We start from the raw sequence: 22,286 nt of genomic DNA on the forward strand, positions 1-22,286 counted from the left end.
CTCTCTCTCTCTCTCTCTTACCTCTCTCTCTCTACCTCTCTCTCTCTCTACCTCTCTCTCTCTCTCTCTCTCTCCCTCCATCCCCATCTAATCCATCTACCACACGACGTGGAGAGAGATTTTTCCTGAAGAACGAGTCCAGAGAAATGTACCATCTGATAAACAGACGATAAGTCCTAAATGACCCCCTATTGCCTTTATAATGCAATGACCCATAAGGCTCTGGTGAAAAGTAGTGCACTGTGAAGGGAAGAGGTTGCCATTTGGGAGGCAGACAGAGTGAATGATAGGATGTCACCGTAGGCTACACAGTGTAATTATCCCCCTGCTCCTATAGGTCAGCCGCTATACATACACACTCGCTCACATGCACAGATCAGCCGTAGCCGGTTAACCTCTAAAAGGATCGGATCCTTCTTTCCAATTTTCGCCTAAAATGACATACCCAGATCTAACTGCCTGTAGCTCAGGACCTGAAGCAAGGTTATGCATATTCTTGATACCATTTGAAAGGAAACACTTTGAAGTTTGTGGAAATGTGAAATTAATGTAGGAGAATATAACACATTAGATCTGGTAAAAAAAAAAAACATGTTTTCTACTATATTTTTTGTTCCATCATCTTTGAAATGTAAGAGAAAGGCCACAATATAATATAGCAGTTCAGGCGCTATTTAGATTTTGGCCACTAGATGGCAGCAGTGTGTGTGCAAAGTTTTAGATTGATCCAGTGAAGCGTTGCAATACTGGACTATTTTGTATCAAGTCTGCCCAAATGTGCCGAATTGGTCAATTGATACATTTTCATGTACATAACTATAGAGAACATACAAAAATGATATGGTAATAGAAAATGTACGTTTACACACTCCCAGGAATGTAATACATGATGGATCATTAGCTTATACACTAACTTTCACACATCTAGATGGCCGGGGCGGGGGTGGGTGTGGAGCCAGAGACAGCAGGGGTTCAAACTGTAGAACCCAGTTCCTACATTTGAATATAAAAATTGTTTTTAATCAAACAAAACTATGCTACATTTTATCTCTGGGACCCTTAGGATGACAAATCAGAGCAAGATTACTGAATGTAAGTACATTATGTACCTTCAGAGGTGAATGTATCAAACCAGTTGCCGTGATAAGTTTTTTGTTGTTGTCACGATCGTCGACAGATGAAGCGGACCAAGGCGCAGCGTGATAAGCGTACATTCTTTATTTAGTACACACACGAACCAAAACAACAAACGAAACGATACGTGAAGTCCTAGGTTATACACAAAACCTTACGGAACAAGATCCCACAAATACTAGTGCAACACAGGCTGCCTAAGTATGGTCCCCAATCAGAGACAACGAGCTACAGCTGTCTCTGATTGGGAACCACCCTGGCCAACATAGATCAACACGTTCTAGAAACAAAAACATAGAAAACTAAACATAGAAAATCCACACCCTGGCTCAACCTTTAAGAGTCCCCAGAGCCAGGGCGTGACAGTTGTTGTGCACTCTCCTCAAACAATAGCATGGTATTCTTTCACTGTAATAGCTACTGTAAATTGGACAGTGCAGTTAGATTAACAAGAATTTCAGCTTTCTGTCCATATAAGACATGTCTATGTCCTGGAAAGTTTGCTGTTACTTACAACAGTCATGCTAATCACATTAGCGCACGTTAGCTCAACCGTCCCGTATACGGGACACCGATCCCGTAGTGGTTAAATTGCCTACAATCAAGTATGTAAGCAACGCACAGCAGTCCACCCTCCTCTTCTCCTCTCCCCCTCTCCTCCTCTCCTCCCTTCATCTCTCCCTCCTCTCCCCCTCTCCCCCTCTCCTTCCTCCATCTCTCCACCATTATGACGCACCACCACCACTCTTCTGGCTGTGTTGTTTGACTTTTTTTTTTATTTTTTTATTGTCACACACTGGATAGGTGCAGTGAAATGTGTTGTTCTACAGGGTCAGCCATAGTAGTACGGCGCCCCTGCAGCAAATTAGGGTTAAGTGCCTTGCTCAAGGGCACATCGGCAGATTTGGGCACGTCGACAAATCCAGCCCAGCACATTGTGTCTGATTGCATGCCCAATGGTGTCACTTTACTGTCCTCTTACAGAGTCTCCCTCCCAGTCAGTCAGTCAGTCAGCTCCAAGACTATTGCCCTTATCAGCACTGACCTTCCCCTGCCCTGTCACCCTTACCCTGCTCTCAGCTGCAGTGCTGCAGTCGCTACGTTTGACCAGATATCATATATGCGGGCGCTGGTCAACAATAGTGCACTAAATAGGAAATAGGGTTCCATTTGGGACTCCAGGACCCAGCCCCAGACCGTGGCCTCCAGCAGCTAGCCTCATCAGGGGTAAATTGGTCCAGGGATGGCCTGGTAGGGATGGTCTGGTCTGGCTGATGAGGCTGGGAGGGAGAGGGACGACAGGCCCATTGATTAGCTGTCTGTCTGTCCCCCGGGGCTGATCTGTGGCTAACGGCCTGCTGGATGGAGGGAGGCTGAGACTCATCTCTTCTACTCACTAGAGCTAACCTCTATCCCTCTCTCCCTTCCCTGCCTTCCTCTGTCCCTCCCTCCTTCCCTTCGCCCCCTTGGATAACCCCGACCCCCAGCCCAGAGACCACAGCAGCATCTCACAGTCCCACTTTAGGAATTAAGGGTGGTGGTGGGGAGAGGGGAATCACTGTGGTGTCTGGGGAGAAGGTCATAAAGGGTGGTGGTGGGGAGAGGGGAATCACTGTGGTGTCTGGGGAGAACGTCATGTGTTCTGGATGTCCAGTTTAACACAGTATGGTCAGACCCAGAGGAAGGCCAGACAGGGGCCAGTCTGGTCAGACCCAGAGGAACAGACAGGGCCAGACAGGGCCAGTCTGGTCAGACCCAGAGGAAGACAGGGCCAGACAGGGCCGCAGACCAGAGGAAGTCAGACAGGGCCAGACAGGGCCAGGGCAGACCCAGAGGAAGGCCAGACAGGGCCAGTCTGGTCAGACCCAGAGGAAGGCCAGACAGGGCCAGTCTGGTCAGACCCAGAGGAAGGCCAGACAGGGCCAGTCTGGTCAGACCCAGAGGAAGGCCAGACAGGCCGTGGTCAGACCCAGAGGAAGGCCAGACAGGACCAGTCTGGTCAGACCCAGAGGAAGGCCAGACAGGACCAGTCTGGTCAGACCCAGAGGAAGGCCAGACAGGGCCAGACAGGTCTGGTCAGACCCAGAGGAAGGCCAGACAGGGCAGTCTGGTCAGACCCAGAGGAAGGCAGACAGGCCAGTTTCAGACCAGAGGAAGGCCAGACAGGACAGCAGACCCAGAGGAAGGTCAGACAGGGCCAGTCTGGTCAGACCCAGAGGAAGGCCAGACAGGGCCAGTCTGGTCAGACCCAGAGGAAGGCCAGACAGGGCCAGACAGGGCCAGACAGGGCCAGACCCAGAGGAAGGCCAGACAGGGCCAGACAGGGCCAGACCCAGAGGAAGGCCAGACAGGGCCAGACAGGGCCAGTCTGGTCAGACCCAGAGGAAGGCCAGACAGGACCAGACAGGGCCAGTATGTGTGTCTGGAGCCCATGTGTCATGTGCTGCTACTCTACAGTCATTAGTCTGGGGGTCATAGGTCATACAGGACTCAGTTGACACCGTGTGGATGACGGGGGTTGATTACTTGGAACTAGTACTAAAATAATCCACAAGTACACAAGACAACCCCAATCAACTTTATTTATTAATACATCTGTATTCATCCAGGTTAGTCTCATTGACATGAAATCTCTTTTAAAAGGAAATTATAGGGACTGCGCATTAAAATATTCAGTGATGAATATTCAGTGATGTAAAATAAGACATTTGCATACCTGAGGAGTTTATTTAAATCCCTCTCAAACCCTGAGTATGTTACTGATAGCCCAGCAGCAGTAATCTGGGTGGGAAACACGATTTACAGCTTGCTGTTACAATGAAGCCCTGGTGTTGTTTAACCAATAACCTCACTATAATGGTAATTAGACTGGGCTGGGTCCCAAATGACATCCTATTCTCTATATGGTTCCCTACTTCTGACCAGGGAGATGAAGGGAGGGGAGGAGGAGGAGAGGAGGAGTAGAGGAGGAGAGGAGGAGAGGAGGGGGGGAGGAGGAGAGGAGGGGGAGAGGAGGAGAGGAGGAGAGGAGGGGGAGATGAAGGGAGGAGAGGAGGAGGAGGAGGAGGAGGGGAGGAGGAGAGGAGGAGGATATGAAGGGAGGAGAGGAGAGGAGGAGAGGAGGAGGAGAGGAGGAGATGAAGGGCGGAGAGGAGGGGAGAAGGAGGAGAGGAGGAGAGGAGGAGAGGAGGGGGAGATGAAGGGAGGAGAGGAGGAGGAGATGAAGGGCGGAGAGGAGGGGGAGGAGGAGGAGAGGAGGAGAGGAGGAGAGGAGGAGAGGAGGGGAGGGAGGGGAGATGAAGGGAGGAGAGGAGGAGAGGAGGAGAGGAGGAGGAGATGAAAGGGAGATGAGGGAGGAGAGGAGGGGGGAGGAGAGGAGGAGGAGAGAGGAGAGGAGAGGGAGGAGAGGAGAAGGAGATGAAGGGGCGGAGAGGAGGGAGGAGGAGGAGGAGAGGAGGAGGGGGAGGAGGAGGGAGGAGGAGGGGGAGGAGGAGGAGGAGAGGAGGGAGAGGAGGAGAGGAGGAGGAGATGAAGGGCGGAGAGGAGGGAGGAGGAGGAGAGGAGGAGGAGATGAAAGGGGGAGATGAAGGGAGGAGAGGAGGAGGAGGAGAGGAGGAGGAGAGGAGGAGGAGATGAAGGAGGAGGGGAGGGAGGGAGGAGGAGGGGAGAGGAGGGGGAGGAGAGGAGGGGGGAGATGAAGGGAGAGAGGGAGGAGAGGAGGAGGAGGGAGGAGGAGGAGGAGATGAAGGGCGGAGAGGGGAGGAGAGGAGAGGAGGAGGAGGGAGGGAGGAGATGAAGGGAGGAGAGGAGGAGAGGAGGAGGAGGAGGGAGGAGGAGATGAGGGAGGGAGGAGGAGATGAAGGGGAGGAGAGGAGGGAGGAGGAGGAAAGGAGGTGGAGAGGAGGAGGAGGGGAGATGAAGGGAGGAGGAGGGAGGAGGAGAGGAGGGAGGAGGGGAGGGGAGATGAAGGGAGGAAAGGAGGAGGAGAGGGGAGGAGGAGAGGAGGGGAGAAGGAGGAGATTAAGGGAGGAGAGGAGGGGGAGAGGGAGGTTGTCAAAGAAATGAAATCTCCTCTCCTCCTCTCCTCCTCCTTCTCCTCCTCCTCCCTCCTCTCACTCCCCCTCCTCCCCTCTCTCCCTCCTCTCCTCCCTTCATGTCCTCCTCCTCTCCTCCCTCCTCTCCTCCTCCTCTTCTCCTCCCCTCCTCTCCTCCCTTCATCTCCCTCCTCTCCTCCCCCTCCTCTCCTCCCCCTTCATGTCCTCCTCTTCTCCTCCTCCTCCTCTCCTCCTCCTCCTCCTCCTCTCCTCCTCCTCCCTCCTCTCCTCCCCTCCCCTCCCCTCTCCCCTCCTCCCCTCCTCTCCTCCCTCCTCTCCTCCCTCATTCCTCCTCTCCTCCTCCTCCCCTCCTCTCCTCCTCCTCCCCTCCTCTCCTCCCTTCATGTCCCCCTCCTCTTCTCCTCCTCCTCCCTCCTCTCCCTCCTCCCCCTCCTCTCCTCCCTTCATCTCCCCCTCCTCTCCTCCTCCTCCCCTCCTCTCCTCCCTTCATGTCCTCCTCTTCTCCTCCTCCTCCCCTCCTCTCCTCCTCCTCCCCTCCTCTCCTCCCTTCATGTCCCCCTCCTCTCCTCCTCCTCCTCCCCTCCTCTCCTCCTCCTCCTCCCCTCCTCTCCTCCTCCCCCCCTCCTCTCCTCCTCCCCCTCTCCTCCTCCTCCCCTCCTCTCCCTCCCCTTCATCTCCCCTCCTCTCCTCCTCCTCCCTTCCTCTCCTCCCTTCATGTCCTCCTCTCTCCTCCTCCTCCCCCTCCTCCTCCTCCTCTCCTCCCTTCATGTCCCCTCCTCTCCCCCCCCCCTCTCCTCCTCTCCCTCCTCTCCTCCTCCTCCTCTCCCCTCCTCTCCTCCTCCTCCTCCTCCCCTCCTCCTCTCCTCCCTTCATGTCCCCCTCCTCTCCTCCTCCTCCTCCCCTCCTTCTCTCCTCCTCCCCTCCTCTCCCCTCCTCTCCTCCTCCTCTCCTCCTCCCTCCTCCTCCTCCTCCTCCTCCCCTCCTCTCCCCTCCTCTCCTCCTGGCTGGTGATGCACTACTTAGGGAATATAGTGCAATATCCTCATCATGTGGTCCTCTTGGCTCTGTTGGGACATAGTGCAATATCCTCATCATGTGGTCCTCTTGGCTCTGTTGGGACATAGTGCAATATCCTCATCATGTGGTCCTCTTGGCTCTGTTGGGACATAGTGCAATATCCTCATCATGTGGTCCTCTTGGCTCTGTTGGGACATAGTGCAATATCCTCATCATGTGGTCCTCTTGGCTCTGTTGGGACATAGTGCAATATCCTCATCATGTGGTCCTCTTGGCTCTGTTGGGACATAGTGCAATATCCTCATCATGTGGTCCTCTTGGCTCTGTTGGGACATAGTGCAATATCCTCATCATGTGGTCCTCTTGGCTCTGTTGGGACATAGTGCAATATCCTCATCATGTGGTCCTCTTGGCTCTGTTGGGACATAGTGCAATATCCTCATCATGTGGTCCTCTTGGCTCTGTTGGGACATAGTGCAATATCCTCATCATGTGGTCCTCTTGGCTCTGTTGGGACATAGTGCAATATCCTCATCATGTGGTCCTCTTGGCTCTGTTGGGACATAGTGCAATATCCTCATCATGTGGTCCTCTTGGCTCTGTTGGGACATAGTGCAATATCCTCATCATGTGGTCCTCTTGGCTCTGTTGGGACATAGTGCAATATCCTCATCATGTGGTCCTCTTGGCTCTGTTGGGACATAGTGCAATATCCTCATCATGTGGTCCTCTTGGCTCTGTTGGGACATAGTGCAATATCCTCATCATGTGGTCCTCTTGGCTCTGTTGGGACATAGTGCAATATCCTCATCATGTGGTCCTCTTGGCTCTGTTGGGACATAGTGCAATATCCTCATCATGTGGTCCTCTTGGCTCTGTTGGGACATAGTGCAATATCCTCATCATGTGGTCCTCTTGGCTCTGTTGGGACATAGTGCAATATCCTCATCATGTGGTCCTCTTGGCTCTGTTGGGACATAGTGCAATATCCTCATCATGTGGTCCTCTTGGCTCTGTTGGGACATAGTGCAATATCCTCATCATGTGGTCCTCTTGGCTCTGTTGGGACATAGTGCAATATCCTCATCATGTGGTCCTCTTGGCTCTGTTGGGACATAGTGCAATATCCTCATCATGTGGTCCTCTTGGCTCTGTTGGGACATAGTGCAATATCCTCATCATGTGGTCCTCTTGGCTCTGTTGGGACATAGTGCAATATCCTCATCATGTGGTCCTCTTGGCTCTGTTGGGACATAGTGCAATATCCTCATCATGTGGTCCTCTTGGCTCTGTTGGGACATAGTGCAATATCCTCATCATGTGGTCCTCTTGGCTCTGTTGGGACATAGTGCAATATCCTCATCATGTGGTCCTCTTGGCTCTGTTGGGACATAGTGCAATATCCTCATCATGTGGTCCTCTTGGCTCTGTTGGGACATAGTGCAATATCCTCATCATGTGGTCCTCTTGGCTCTGTTGGGACATAGTGCAATATCCTCATCATGTGGTCCTCTTGGCTCTGTTGGGACATAGTGCAATATCCTCATCATGTGGTCCTCTTGGCTCTGTTGGGACATAGTGCAATATCCTCATCATGTGGTCCTCTTGGCTCTGTTGGGACATAGTGCAATATCCTCATCATGTGGTCCTCTTGGCTCTGTTGGGACATAGTGCAATATCCTCATCATGTGGTCCTCTTGGCTCTGTTGGGACATAGTGCAATATCCTCATCATGTGGTCCTCTTGGCTCTGTTGGGACATAGTGCAATATCCTCATCATGTGGTCCTCTTGGCTCTGTTGGGACATAGTGCAATATCCTCATCATGTGGTCCTCTTGGCTCTGTTGGGACATAGTGCAATATCCTCATCATGTGGTCCTCTTGGCTCTGTTGGGACATAGTGCAATATCCTCATCATGTGGTCCTCTTGGCTCTGTTGGGACATAGTGCAATATCCTCATCATGTGGTCCTCTTGGCTCTGTTGGGACATAGTGCAATATCCTCATCATGTGGTCCTCTTGGCTCTGTTGGGACATAGTGCAATATCCTCATCATGTGGTCCTCTTGGCTCTGTTGGGACATAGTGCAATATCCTCATCATGTGGTCCTCTTGGCTCTGTTGGGACATAGTGCAATATCCTCATCATGTGGTCCTCTTGGCTCTGTTGGGACATAGTGCAATATCCTCATCATGTGGTCCTCTTGGCTCTGTTGGGACATAGTGCAATATCCTCATCATGTGGTCCTCTTGGCTCTGTTGGGACATAGTGCAATATCCTCATCATGTGGTCCTCTTGGCTCTGTTGGGACATAGTGCAATATCCTCATCATGTGGTCCTCTTGGCTCTGTTGGGACATAGTGCAATATCCTCATCATGTGGTCCTCTTGGCTCTGTTGGGACATAGTGCAATATCCTCATCATGTGGTCCTCTTGGCTCTGTTGGGACATAGTGCAATATCCTCATCATGTGGTCCTCTTGGCTCTGTTGGGACATAGTGCAATATCCTCATCATGTGGTCCTCTTGGCTCTGTTGGGACATAGTGCAATATCCTCATCATGTGGTCCTCTTGGCTCTGTTGGGACATAGTGCAATATCCTCATCATGTGGTCCTCTTGGCTCTGTTGGGACATAGTGCAATATCCTCATCATGTGGTCCTCTTGGCTCTGTTGGGACATAGTGCAATATCCTCATCATGTGGTCCTCTTGGCTCTGTTGGGACATAGTGCAATATCCTCATCATGTGGTCCTCTTGGCTCTGTTGGGACATAGTGCAATATCCTCATCATGTGGTCCTCTTGGCTCTGTTGGGACATAGTGCAATATCCTCATCATGTGGTCCTCTTGGCTCTGTTGGGACATAGTGCAATATCCTCATCATGTGGTCCTCTTGGCTCTGTTGGGACATAGTGCAATATCCTCATCATGTGGTCCTCTTGGCTCTGTTGGGACATAGTGCAATATCCTCATCATGTGGTCCTCTGTAGCTCAGCTGGTAGAGCATGGCGCTTGTAACGCCAGGGTAGTGGGTTCGATCCCCGGGACCACCCATACATAAAAAATGAATGCACACATGACTGTAAGTCGCTTTGGATAAAAGTGTTTGCTAAATGGGATATTATATGCTGTTGACATTTCACCGAGCAGAAATAAATCATTTGTCTGTGTGACATAAGTGGGGGGCAAGGGTAAGAGCTGTGAGTGGAGAGAGAGGCGGGGGGAGAGAGAGAGAGAGAGAGGGGAGGAAAGGGAGAGGGAGAGAGAGAGAGAGAGAGAGAGAGAGAGAGAGAGAGAGAGAGAGAGAGAGAGAGAGAGAGAGAGAGAGACAGAGAGAGACAGGAGGGGAAAAGAGATGGCTGTTAATAAAGGAGAGGAATCTTATTAGCCGAGGGAGGGAGGACAACAGGATGAGGTGGAGAGAATGAACGAGAGGAGACGGAAACTAATGTATTCTGGGAAAATAATGTGTCATTTTAAGCAGACGTTTGTATTGGCCGGGCTGACACCATTAGGCTAAGCACACTTCTGCCTGGTGTTAATCGCCATGTCAACAAGCAGGATGGATGGAGATTACCTGATGATATTTGATCCTCCTTAATTGATGGGTGCCGAGCCAGCAAGGCAGCACCTGAGATTGGCTTCTTCTCTAATACAACAAATTAAAGTTTAAGCAAAGTTCCACATAGGCTCACAAAGGAGCAATGGGCCTACATAAGTAAGTAAAGTTCCACAACAAAAAGACACAGCCCCTTAATGTCATCTGAATAAACCTGAGAAAATCCAAAACACATACTGTATGTAGGCTTCTTGATGAGTAGTAATCTATAACAAACTGTTCCACTGATAGAAAAGTAAAGAATGCAGCCCTAAAACCATTCAGGTACTCCTGCCTCCTCTTGTCCGCTCCGCCATCAGGAGAGAGAGAGAGAGAGAGAGAGAGAGAGAGAGAGAGAGAGAGAGAGAGAGATATGCAGGCAGCCTCAGCTCAGTTAAACAGCTCTAGCCTCAGCCGTGTTCAGTGTTGGACAGCTAGCTAGGGAGAAGTCAAACAGAGACTCAGCCTCCTCTCCCCCCGGTCCCGGTAAACACAGGCAATGTCCTCTCCCCCCCGGTCCCGGTAAACACAGGCAATGTCCTCTCCCCCGGTCCCGGTAAACACAGGCAATGTCCTCTCCCCCCGGTCCCGGTAAACACAGGCAATGTCCTCTCCCCCGGTCCCGGTAAACACAGGCAATGTCCTCTCCCCGGTCCCGGTAAACACAGGCAATGTCCTCTCCCCCCGGTCCCGGTAAACACAGGCGCTGTCCTCTCCCCCCCGGTCCCGGTAAACACAGGCAATGTCCTCTCCCCCGGTCCCAGTAAACACAGGCAATGTCCTCTCCCCCGGTCCCGGTAAACACAGGCAATGTCCTCTCCCCGGTCCCGGTAAACACAGGCAATGTCCTCTCCCCCCCGGTCCCGGTAAACACAGGCGCTGTCCTCTCCCCCCGGTCCCGGTAAACACAGGCAATGTCCTCTCCCCCCCGGTCCCGGTAAACACAGGCAATGACCTTTTCCAACTCTCACTGCTAGGGAGATACGAGGCCCCCAGGACAGTAGATCTCTCTCTTTATCTTGAACTTTCCTCTCTCCCTCTCCCTCTCTCTAATCTCCACTCTGCCCATGTGGGAAAGGTCAAGCGGCCCGCTGGCTAAAAGAGAGGTGGAGGATGGAGAAGGGGGGAGGGGAGGGCGGTGGTTAGGTCTGTAGGGTTGTTGTAACAGCTGCAGGTGAAAACAGAGGTACCCCAGACAGACAGTGATCTCAAAAGGAGAGAGATAACAGAACAAACAGCCTCTACACCAGGGCACCATAGGACTGGAGGCTGTGTCCCGAATGGACACCCTATTCCCCTACACAGTGCATTACCTTTGACAAGAGACCTATTGGCCCCGTAGTGCACTGTGTAGGGATAGGCTGCCATTTAGGACACAGACAGAGTCTAGTGTTTCTAGAGGGTGAGATAGTTCCTCATCAAAAGTAGTCTGGGTTGAGTCCCCTATATCCTATAGGGTGCACTACTTTAGACCAGGCCCCCTAGGGTGACACGGCCGGCTAGGGGTTAGTCCTTTTATAAAGCTACAGCAGTGATACGGCCGGCTAGGGGTTAGTCCTTTTATAAAGCTACAGCAGTGATACGGCCGGCTAGGGGTTAGTCCTTTTATAAAGCTACAGAAGTGATACGGCCGGCTAGGGGTTAGTCCTTTAATAAAGCTACAGCAGTGATACGGCCGGCTAGGGGTTAGTCCTTTAATACATTTTACATTTACATTTTAGTCATTTAGCAGACGCTCTTATCCAGAGCGACTTACAGGAGCAATTAGGGTTAAGTGCCTTGCTCAAGGGCACATTTACGTCATTTAGCAGACGCTCTAGTCCAGAGCGACTCACAAATTGATGCATTCACCCTATAGCCAGTGGGATAACCACTTTACAAAATTTTTTTTTGGGGGGGGGGTGTAGAAGGATTACTTTATCCTATCCCAGGTATTCCTTAAAGAGGTGGGGTTTCAAATGTCTCCGGAAGGTGGTGAGCGACTCCGCTGTGTGTGTTGGGGGGTAGAAGGATTGCTTTATCCTATCCCAGGTATTCCTTAAAGAGGTGGGGTTTCAAATGTCTCCGGAAGGTGGTGAGTGACTCCGCTGTCCTGGCGTCGTGAGGGAGCTTGTTCCACCATTGGGGTGCCAGAGCAGCGAACAGTTTTGACTGGGCTGAGCGGGAACTATGCTTCCGCAGAGGAAGGGGAGCCAGCAGGCCAGAGGTGGATGAACGCAATGCCCTCGTTTGGGTGTAGGGACTGATCAGAGCCCGAAGGTACAGAGGTGCCGTTCCCCTCGCTGCTCCAAAGGCAAGCACCATGGTCTTGTAACGGATGCGAGCTTCAACTGGAAGCCAGTGGAGTGTACGGAGGAGGGGGTGACGTGAGAGAACTTGGGAAGGTTGAACACCAGACGGGCTGCGGCATTCTGGATGAGTTGTAGGGGTTTAATGGCACATGCAGGGAGGCCAGCCAACAGCGAGTTGCAGTAATCCAGACGGGAGATGACAAGTGCCTGGATTAGGACCTGTGCCGCTTCCTGTGTAAGGCAGGGTCGTACTCTCCGAATGTTGTAGAGCATGAACCTGCAGGAGCGGGTCACCGCCTTGATGTTAGCGGAGAACGACAGGGTGTTGTCCAGGGTCACGCCAAGGCTCTTCGCACTCTGGGAGGAGGACACAACGGAGTTGTCAACCGTGATGGCGAGATCATGGAACGGGCAGTCCTTCCCCGGGAGGAAGAGCAGCTCCGTCTTGCCAGGGTTCAGCTTGAGGTGGTGATCCGTCATCCATACTGATATGTCTGCCAGACATGCAGAGATGCGATTCGCCACCTGGTTATCAGAAGGGGGAAAGGAGAAGATTAGTTGTGTATCGTCAGCGTAGCAATGATAGGAGAGGCCGTGTGAGGATATGACAGAGCCAAGTGACTTGGTGTATAGGGAGAAAAGGAGAGGGCCTAGAACTGAGCCCTGGGGACACCAGTGGTGAGAGCACGTGGTGCGGAGACAGCTTCTCGCCACGCCACTTGGTAGGAGCGACCGGTCAGGTAGGACGCAATCCAGGAGTGAGCCGCGCCGGAGATGCCCAGCTCGGAGAGGGTGGAGAGGAGGATCTGATGGTTCACAGTATCAAAGGCAGCAGACAGGTCTAGAAGGACAAGAGCAGAGGAGAGAGAGTTAGCTTTAGCAGTGCGGAGAGCCTCCGTGACACAGAGAAGAGCAGTCTCAGTTGAATGACCAGTCCTGAAACCTGATTGGTTTGGATCAAGAAGGTCATTCTGAGAGAGATAGCAAGAGAGTTGGCTAAAGACGGCACGCTCAATAGTTTTGGAAAGAAAAGAAAGAAGGGATACTGGTCTGTAGTTGTTGACATCAGTGGGGTCGAGTGTTGGTTTTTTGAGAAGGGGAGCAACTCTCGCTCTCTTGAAGACGGAAGGGACATGGCCAGCGGTCAAGGATGAGTTGATCAGCGAGGTGAGGTAGGGGAGAAGGTCACCGGAGATGGTCTGGAGAAGAGAGGAGGGGATGGGGTCAAGCGGGCAGGTTGTTGGGCGGCCTGCAGTCACAAGTCGCAGGATTTTATCTGGAGAGAGAGGGGAGAAAGAAGTCAAAGCATAGGGTAGGGCAGTGTGAGCAGGACCAGCAGTGTCATTAGACTTAACAAACGAGGATCGGATGTCGTCAACCTTCTTTTCAAAGTGGTTGACGAAGTCATCCACAGAGAGAGAGGGGGAGGATTCAGGAGGGAGGAAAATGTGGCAAAGAGCTTCCTAGGGTTAGAGGCAGATGCTTGGAATTTAGAGTGGTAGAAGGTGGCCTTAGCAGCAGAAACAGATGAAGAAAATGTAGAGAGGAGGGAGTGAAAAGATGCCAGGTCGGCAGGGAGTTTAGTTTTCTTCCATTTCCGCTCCGCTGCCCGGAGCTCTGTTCTGTGAGCTCGCAATGAGTCATCAAGCCACGGAGCTGGAGGGGAGGACCGAGCCGGCCGGGAGGATAGGGGACACAGAGAGTCAAAGGATGCAGAAAGGGGAGGAGAGGAGGGTTGAGGAGGCAGAATCAGGAGATTGGAGGGAGAAGGATTGAGCAGAGGGAAGAGATGATAGGATGGAAGAGGAGAGAGTAGTGGGAGAGAGAGAGCGAAGGTTGCGGCGGCGCATTACCATCTGTGTAGGGGCAGAGTGAGTAGTGTGGGAGGAGAGCGAGAGAGAAAAGGAAACAAAGTAGTGGTCGGAGACATGGAGGGGAGTTGCAGTGAGATTAGTAGAGGAGCAGCATCTAGTGAAGATGAGGTCAAGCGTATTGCCTGCCTTGTGAGTAGGGGGGACGGTGAGAGGGTGAGGTCAAAGAGGAGAGGAGTGGAAAGAAGGAGGCAGAGAGAAATGAGTCAAATGTGGACATAGGGAGGTTGAAATCCCCCAAAACTGTGAGGGGTGAGCCATCCTCAGGAAAGGAACTTATCAAGGCGTCAAGCTCATTGATGAACTCTCCAAGGGAACCTGGAGGGCGATAGATGACAAGGATATTAAGCTTAAATGGGCTAGTGACTGTGACAGCATGGAATTCAAATGAGGAGATAGACAGATGGGTTAGGGGAAAAATTGAGAATGTCCACTTGGGAGAGATGAGGATTCCTGTGCCACCACCCCTCTGACCAGATGCTCTCGGGGTATGCGAGAACACATGGTCAGACGAGGAGAGAGCAGTAGGAGTAGCAGTGTTTTCAGTGGTAATCCATGTTTCCGTCAGCGCCAGGAAGTCGAGGGACTGGAGGTTGGCATAGGCTGGGATGAAGTCAGCTTTGTTGGCAGCAGAGCGGCAGTTCCAGAGGCTGCCTGAGACCTGGAACTCCAGGTGTGGGGTGCGTGCAGGGACCACCAGGTTAGAGAGGCAGCAGCCACGCGGTGTGGTGCGTTTGTGTAGCCTGTGCAGAGAGGAGAGAACAGGGATAGGCAGAGGCATAGTTGACAGGCTGTAGCAAATGGCTACAAAAATGCAGAGGAGATCGGAATGAAATGAGCTAAGCATCTGGGAGAGGAGAGAGCAGGGCCTCCCTCACCAAAAACTTCTACCTCAGAAACTAAAATTGTTTCACTGAACCACCCGAACAAAAACTCTCCCAACTTCCACCTTTAGAAATCAGAATTGTTGTGAACCACAGCGGTTCAATGTTTAAAGGAATAGACTCAACCCACTTTATTCAGCTAGCTAACTATGACACCATAGCTAACTAGCATGATAGCATCCAATAACAATAACACACAGTTTAGCACCAACACTTGGTCACAACAAACCACCAATAGTGTGTTAACTAGCTAACTAGCATGCTAGCATCCAGTAACACACAGTTTAGCACCAACACTTGGTCACAACAAACCACCAATAGTGTGTTAACACACTAAACAGATCATTCGTGTCTGTGTCAAGTTCCTTACATGACGCAGCAATGATTAAACGTTGGCTAGCTAGGACAAGTATATTGTATTTAGCTACTACAGTACAGTTAGCTGGTCGTGTTGGGTAGCTAGCAATGGCCACTGTGTTGACTTTGTTTGAAGAACGGCTAGCTAGCTAGCTTCGTGCTACACCGGCACACAATGGCTACTGTGTTGACTCTGACTCTGTTCGAAAAACGGCTAGTTAGCTCGCTCGTGCTACAGCCGGCACGGCCGAAGACACTGCCAACCTACAGTAACTACCCACAACAACCCACGATGCCTAGCTATGACGCCATAGCTAACTAGCATGCTAGCATCCATTAACACACAGTTTAGCACCAATACTTGGTTACAACAAACTGCCAAGAGTGTGTTAACACACTAAACAGATAATTCATGTCCGTGTCTAGTTCCTTTCATAACGGATAACGCAGCAAAAATTAAACGTTGGCTAGCAGCACATTAACATTGGAAACAGCTCTCCACCGTTGCTACACGTTACCAGTAGCTACCCGCTAGCTAGCTAGCCTTGTGCTTCGATACTAACCTACAATAATTACCTACGGAAACCTACAATAACAACAATACTAACCTACAATAACTACAATACCTAACTACAACTAACTACCTACCTACGATCTAATATATACTTCCATTCCTTTTTTTCAACTGGTACCGGGGACCCTTCAGACGAGTCTTGTGAGGCCTGTGGGCATCCTAGAGCAATGTACTTAGAGCAATGTACATGTTCGTGAGAGTCTCACCTTTCCACAGAGGGGTCATATTAGTGTGTTGCCCAAACCGTTAGGATGCTACAGCAGTGATAAAGCTACAGCAGTGATACGGCCGGCTAGGGGTTAGTCCTTTTATAAAGCTACAGCAGTGATACGGCTAGTGGTTAGTCCTTTAATAAAGCTACAGCAGTGATACGGCCGGCTAGGGGTTAGTCCTTTAATAAAGCTACAGCAGTGATACGGCTAGGGGTTAGTCCTTTAATAAAGCTACAGCAGTGATACGGCCGGCTAGGGGTTAGTCCTTTTATAAAGCTACAGCAGTGATACGGCTAGGGGTTAGTCCTTTAATAAAGCTACAGCAGTGATACGGCTAGGGGTTAGTCCTTTTATAAAGCTACAGCAGTGATACGCGGCTAGGGGTTAGTCCTTTAATAAAGCTACAGCAGTGATACGGCCGGCTAGGGGTTAGTCCTTTAATAAAGCTACAGCAGTGATACGGCTAGGGGTTAGTCCTTTAATAAAGCTACAGCAGTGATACGGCTAGGGGTTAGTCCTTTAATAAAGCTACAGCAGTGATACGGCCGGCTAGGGGTTAGTCCATTTATAAAGCTACAGCAGTGATACGGCTAGGGGTTAGTCCTTTAATAAAGCTACAGCAGTGATACGGCGGCTAGGGTTAGTCCTTTAATAAAGCTACAGCAGTGATACGGCCGGCTAGGGGTTAGTCCTTTAATAAAGCTACAGCAGTGATACGGCCGGCTAGGGGTTAGTCCTTTAATAAAGCTACAGCAGTGATACGGCCGGCTAGGGGTTAGTCCTTTTATAAAGCTACAGCAGTGATACGGCCGGCTAGGGGTTAGTCCTTTAATAAAGCTACAGCAGTGATACGGCCGGCTAGGGGTTAGTCCTTTAATAAAGCTACAGCAGTGATACGGCCGGCTAGGGGTTAGTCCTTTAATAAAGCTACAGCAGTGATACGGCCGGCTAGGGGTTAGTCCTTTAATAAAGCTACAGCAGTGATACGGCTAGGGGTTAGTCCTTTAATAAAGCTACAGCAGTGATACGGCCGGCTAGGGGTTAGTCCTTTAATAAAGCTACAGCAGTGATACGCGGCTAGGGGTTAGTCCTTTAATAAAGCTACAGCAGTGATACGGCCGGCTAGGGGTTAGTCCTTTAATAAAGCTACAGCAGTGATACGGCTAGGGGTTAGTCCTTTAATAAATCTACAGCAGTGATATGGCCAGCTAGGGGTTAGTCCTTTTATAAAGCTACAGCAGTGATACGGCTAGGGGTTAGTCCTTTAATAAAGCTACAGCAGTGATACGGCTAGGGGTTAGTCCTTTAATAAAGCTACAGCAGTGATACGGCCGGCTAGGGGTTAGTCCTTTTATAAAGCTACAGCAGTGATACGGCTAGGGGTTAGTCCTTTAATAAAGCTACATCAGTGATACGGCAACACAGCAGTGACTCATCTCTCTCTCTCTCCCTTCTTCTCTAGGTTTTGTGTGGGGGACAAGTTCTTCCTGAAGAACAACATGATCCTGTGTCAGACGGACTACGAGGAGGGGCTGATGAAGGAGGGATACTCCCCACAGGTTCGCTGACCCCAGGTGGAGAGAGGGGCGATGGGGGGATGACGTGGTTGAGGAGAGCAGAGAGAGACGGAAGGAAGAGGAGGAGAGGCCATCTTGCAATCAGACACCAGAAAGCACTACTACTATCCCTGTCTCTTCCTCCTCTCCAATGTCAGATCCCTAACGTGTATATAACCAACCAACAGCCAACTTTCAACCTGGAAGGGACCCTTTCTCTGCTGTACAGAATAGCCATAGAGACTAAGGGTTGTCAGGGGAGGGAGGGAGGGAGGGTGGGAGGGCCCCTGCAAGGTCACAATTGGTCTACATGTACAAACGTTGAGTTTGTTTGTTTGTGTTCTGAAGGATGCTGCCTCTTTCCCTGCCAACAACCAAACACTGGCTTTACAATGATACCCCTAATCCACCTTCGCCCCCCTAAAAAAGAGACGCAAATACGTACACCTCCCATCCCCAATATCCATCACCCCCCTCCTATTCTCTCTTCTGGGGGACCAAGGGAGAACCTAAAAAACGATCAAGATCCCAGTGTCTGAAACCCATCTGACTCGGTCTCTAGCAGAGCCCAAGTGACTATCTGACCCGACCCAGGAGAGGCAGGGAAGAGAGAGAGCTACGGAGATACAGCACGTCACCATCAGATCTCAGGTTGAATAGGTGTCTTTCTTTTTAATCGAACCGCAACAAACTTCAATTCAACCGCAATCCCAACCATCAGACCGGGAAAGCTCTCCATGTTGTTTTATAGACTCTCTTTGGACTCTCCTTGGAAGACTGACAATCCGGACTGTGGTCCAATGGAGTGGCTTGTAATTAGTGTAAGGGGGGGGGGGGGTATTTTTGCGGGAGCTCTCTCATTTGTTAAGGCCTTGCCCGCCTTTGCTTTGTGCTCTCACACTGGGTCTGGATGAGGGTGGGGGTGAGGGTGGGGGGGAGGGTGAGGGTGAGGGTGAGGGTAAGGGGTGGTTGTAGGGGTATCGGGTGGGGGGGGTGGTTACTTTTTGTAGACTGTATTTATTTCATTTATTTTGATAAGCTTTCAGTGCTTTGATTATTGATCACCTGTTGTCCCATATTCATTAAGGCGGAATATAATTCTTAAACATGCTGATACTTGAATTCTTTCAATCACTTTGTTCAATCACTGTTTTAACTCTCAGCCAATTGTGACTGGATGGGAGTAGCCTGGCTTTCAATGTTGCTCCCTGTTCGGCGCTGAGGCTACACTGTCAGCTAGCGCAGACGCAAGTTGCCTTAAATTAAGACTTTTGCTGGTCACATGGTCTGCGGGCGTTAGGTAATTGTTACTCCCGAAGGTGTTTCCTAAATGGCACCCTATTTCCTATATAGAGCCCTGGCCAAAAGTAGTGCACTATATAGGGAATAGGGAGCCATTTCAGATACAGAGCTGGCTTTGAGGGATCGTCAACCTTCCTTCTCGGGAAGGAACATATCACTTTGTCACTGACCTAGCAGCTGAATTTAAAAATGGTCAACTATCAATTAAGAGCAACCGTGCTGAAGCATCATTCACAAAGAAGGCAACAGTTAGGTAATGAACACAAAAAACTCGAAGGGAGTAAGAAACACACCAAAATTGAAGATTTATTGATTTGTAAATCGTGGTTGTAAATAAACAGAAAGATTGCTTCCTGCTTCCTGCTTGTATTTCCTGGTTTCTGGTGTCATCCAGCATGAGATGTTTATTTTAGGAAGGACAACAACAACAACGCTTGTAAATAATGTATTGTAATAAGTTTAAGCACAAATGTAATACAGTTTTATTGTGTTAACAATGTGTGTGTTCAGTGTCTTCTTTTTTTTTCTGCACAAACTGTCATATAGAAAACGTCCCCTAGCTACTATGGTTCTATGATCAGCTTCCCCCTCCCCCCCAATCCTTACCTTTACCATCACTGGGGAAAAGGCTAAACTGTCATATAGAAAACGTCCCCTAGCTACTGTGGTTCTATGATCAGCTTCCCCCTCCCCCCAATCCTTACCTTTACCATCACTGGGGAAAAGGCTAAACTGTCATATAGAAAACGTCCCCTAGCTACTATGGTTCTATGATCAGCTTCCCCCCTCCCCCCAATCCTTTACCTTTACCATCACTGGGGAAAAGGTTAAACTGTCATATAGAAAACGTCCCTAGCTACTGTGGTTCTATGATCAGCTTCCCCTCCCCCCAATCCTTTACCTTTACCATCACTGGGGAAAAGGCTAAACTGTCAAATAGAAAACGTCCCCTAGCTACTGTGGTTCTATGATCAGCTTCCCCCTCCCCCCAATCCTTTACCTTTACCATCACTGGGGAAAAGGCTAAACTGTCAAATAGAAAACGTCCCCTAGCTACTGTGGTTCTATGATCAGCTTCCCCCTCCCCCCAATCCTTTACCTTTACCATCACTGGGGAAAAGGCTAAACTATCCAAATAGAAAACGTCCCCTAGCTACTGTGGTTCTATGATCAGCTTCCCCCCCCCCCCAATCCTTTACCCTTTACCATCACTGGGGAAAAGGCTAAACTGTCATATCGAAAACGTCCCCTAGCTACTGTGGTTCTATGATCAGCTTCCCCCTCCCCTCCCCCAATCCTTACCTTTACCATCACTCGGGAAAAGGCTAAACTGTCATATAGAAAACGTCCCCTAGCTACTGTGGTTCTATGATCCTTCCCCCTCCCCCCAATCCTTACCTTTACCATCACTGGGGAAAAGGCTAAACTGTCATATAGAAAACGTCCCCTAGCTACTGTGGTTCAATCAGCTTCCCCCTCCCCCAATCCTTACCTTTACCATCACTGAAAAGGCTAAACTGTCATATGAAAACATCCCCTAGCTACTGTGGTTCTATGATCAGCTTCCCCCTCCCCCCAATCCTTACCTTTACCATCACTGGGGAAAAGGCTAAACTGTCATATAGAAAACGTCCCCTAGCTACTGTGGTTCTATGATCAGCTTCCCCCTCCCCCCCAATCCTTACCTTTACCATCACTGGGGAAAAGGCTAAACTGTCAAATAGAAAACGTCCCCTAGCTACTGTGGTTCTATGATCAGCTTCCCCCTCCCCCCCAATCCTTTACCTTTACCATCACTGGGGAAAAGGCTAAACTGTCAAATAGAAAACGTCCCCTAGCTACTGTGGTTCTATGATCAGCTTCCCCCTCCCCCCCAATCCTTTACCTTTACCATCACTGGGGAAAAGGCTAAACTGACCCAAGATCAACGACACTTCATCATATTGCCACATTTGGCGTAGTCGGCAGGATTAGGGACAGTACTGGAATCAGAGGGGAGATGTATACGTGGGAGAAACAGAGTGGAAGGGTGGAGACAGGGATTGATGGGGAGATTGGGGGGAAGAGGCATACATGTGATTGATGGGGGAAGAGGCATACATGTGATTAATGGGGGAAGAGGCATACATGTGATTAATGGGGGAAGAGGCATACATGTGATTGATGGGGGGAGAGGCATACATGTGATTGATGGGGGAAGAGGCATACATGTGATTGATGGGGGAAGAGGCATACATGTGATTAATGGGGGAAGAGGCATACATGTGATTAATGGGGGAAGAGGCATACATGTGATTAATGGGGGGAAGAGGCATACATGTGATCAATGGGGGAAGAGGCATACATGTGATTAATGGGGGAAGAGGCATACATGTGATTAATGGGGGAAGAGGCATACATGTGATTAATGGGGGAAGAGGCATACATGTGATTGATGGGGGAAGAGGCATACATGTGATTAATGGGGGAAGAGGCATACATGTGATTGATGGGGGAAGAGGCATACATGTGATTGATGGGGGAGAGGCATACATGTGATTAATGGGGGAAGAGGCATACATGTGATTAATGGGGAAGAGGCATACATGTGATTAATGGGGAAGAGGCATACATGTGATTAATGGGGAAGAGGCATACATGTGATCAATGGGGGAAGAGGCATACATGTGATTAATGGGGGAAGAGGCATACATGTGATTAATGGGGGAAGAGGCATACATGTGATTGATGGGGGAGAGGCATACATGTGATTAATGGGGGAAGAGGCATACATGTGATTGATGGGGGAAGAGGCATACATGTGATTAATGGGGGGAAGAGGCATACATGTGATTGATGGGGGAAGAGGCATACATGTGATTAATGGGGGAAGAGGCATACATGTGATTAATGGGGGAAGAGGCATACATGTGATTAATGGGGGAAGAGGCATACATGTGATTAATGGGGGGAAGAGGCATACATGTGATCGATGGGGAGATGCGGGGAGAGTCTTTACATTTCTAAGGCTATTTTATACTTTACAGATCCATTTATAGGCTGTTTGATACATTACAGAACCATTTATAAGGCTGTTTGATACGTTACAGAACCATTTATAGGCTGTTTGATACATTACAGAACCATTTATAAGGCTGTTTGATACGTTACAGAACCATTTATAAGGCTGTTTGATACTTTACAGAACCATTTATAGGCTGTTTGATACGTTACAGAACCATTTATAAGGCTGTTTGATACGTTACAGAACCATTTATAGGCTGTTTGATACGTTACAGAACCATTTATAAGGCTGTTTGATACGTTACAGAACCATTTATAAGGCTGTTTGATACGTTACAGAACCATTTATAGGCTGTTTGATACGTTACAGAACCATTTATAAGGCTGTTTGATACGTTACAGAACCATTTATAGGCTGTTTGATACGTTACA

General features: G+C 49.9%; 1 protein-coding gene across 8 annotated transcripts in view; it reads left to right on the forward strand.

Moving 5' to 3' along the window:
* The window catches only part of lmo3 (LIM domain only 3), a 98,216-nt gene extending 80,410 nt beyond the window's left edge, over positions 1–17,806 (forward strand). For all 8 annotated transcript variants that reach the window (XM_045216241.1, XM_045216247.1, XM_045216244.1 and 5 more), the window contains exon 4: positions 17,456–17,806. In XM_045216241.1, coding sequence (XP_045072176.1) covers positions 17,456–17,561 — 106 coding nt within the window. In that variant the 3' untranslated portion in view covers positions 17,562–17,806. The remainder of the gene's footprint in view (positions 1–17,455) is intronic.
* Positions 17,807–22,286: the final 4,480 nt, after the last annotated feature.

This window comes from Coregonus clupeaformis, unplaced genomic scaffold (assembly GCF_020615455.1).
Source record: "Coregonus clupeaformis isolate EN_2021a unplaced genomic scaffold, ASM2061545v1 scaf0648, whole genome shotgun sequence".
In the NCBI taxonomy this organism is placed as follows: domain Eukaryota; kingdom Metazoa; phylum Chordata; class Actinopteri; order Salmoniformes; family Salmonidae; genus Coregonus; species Coregonus clupeaformis.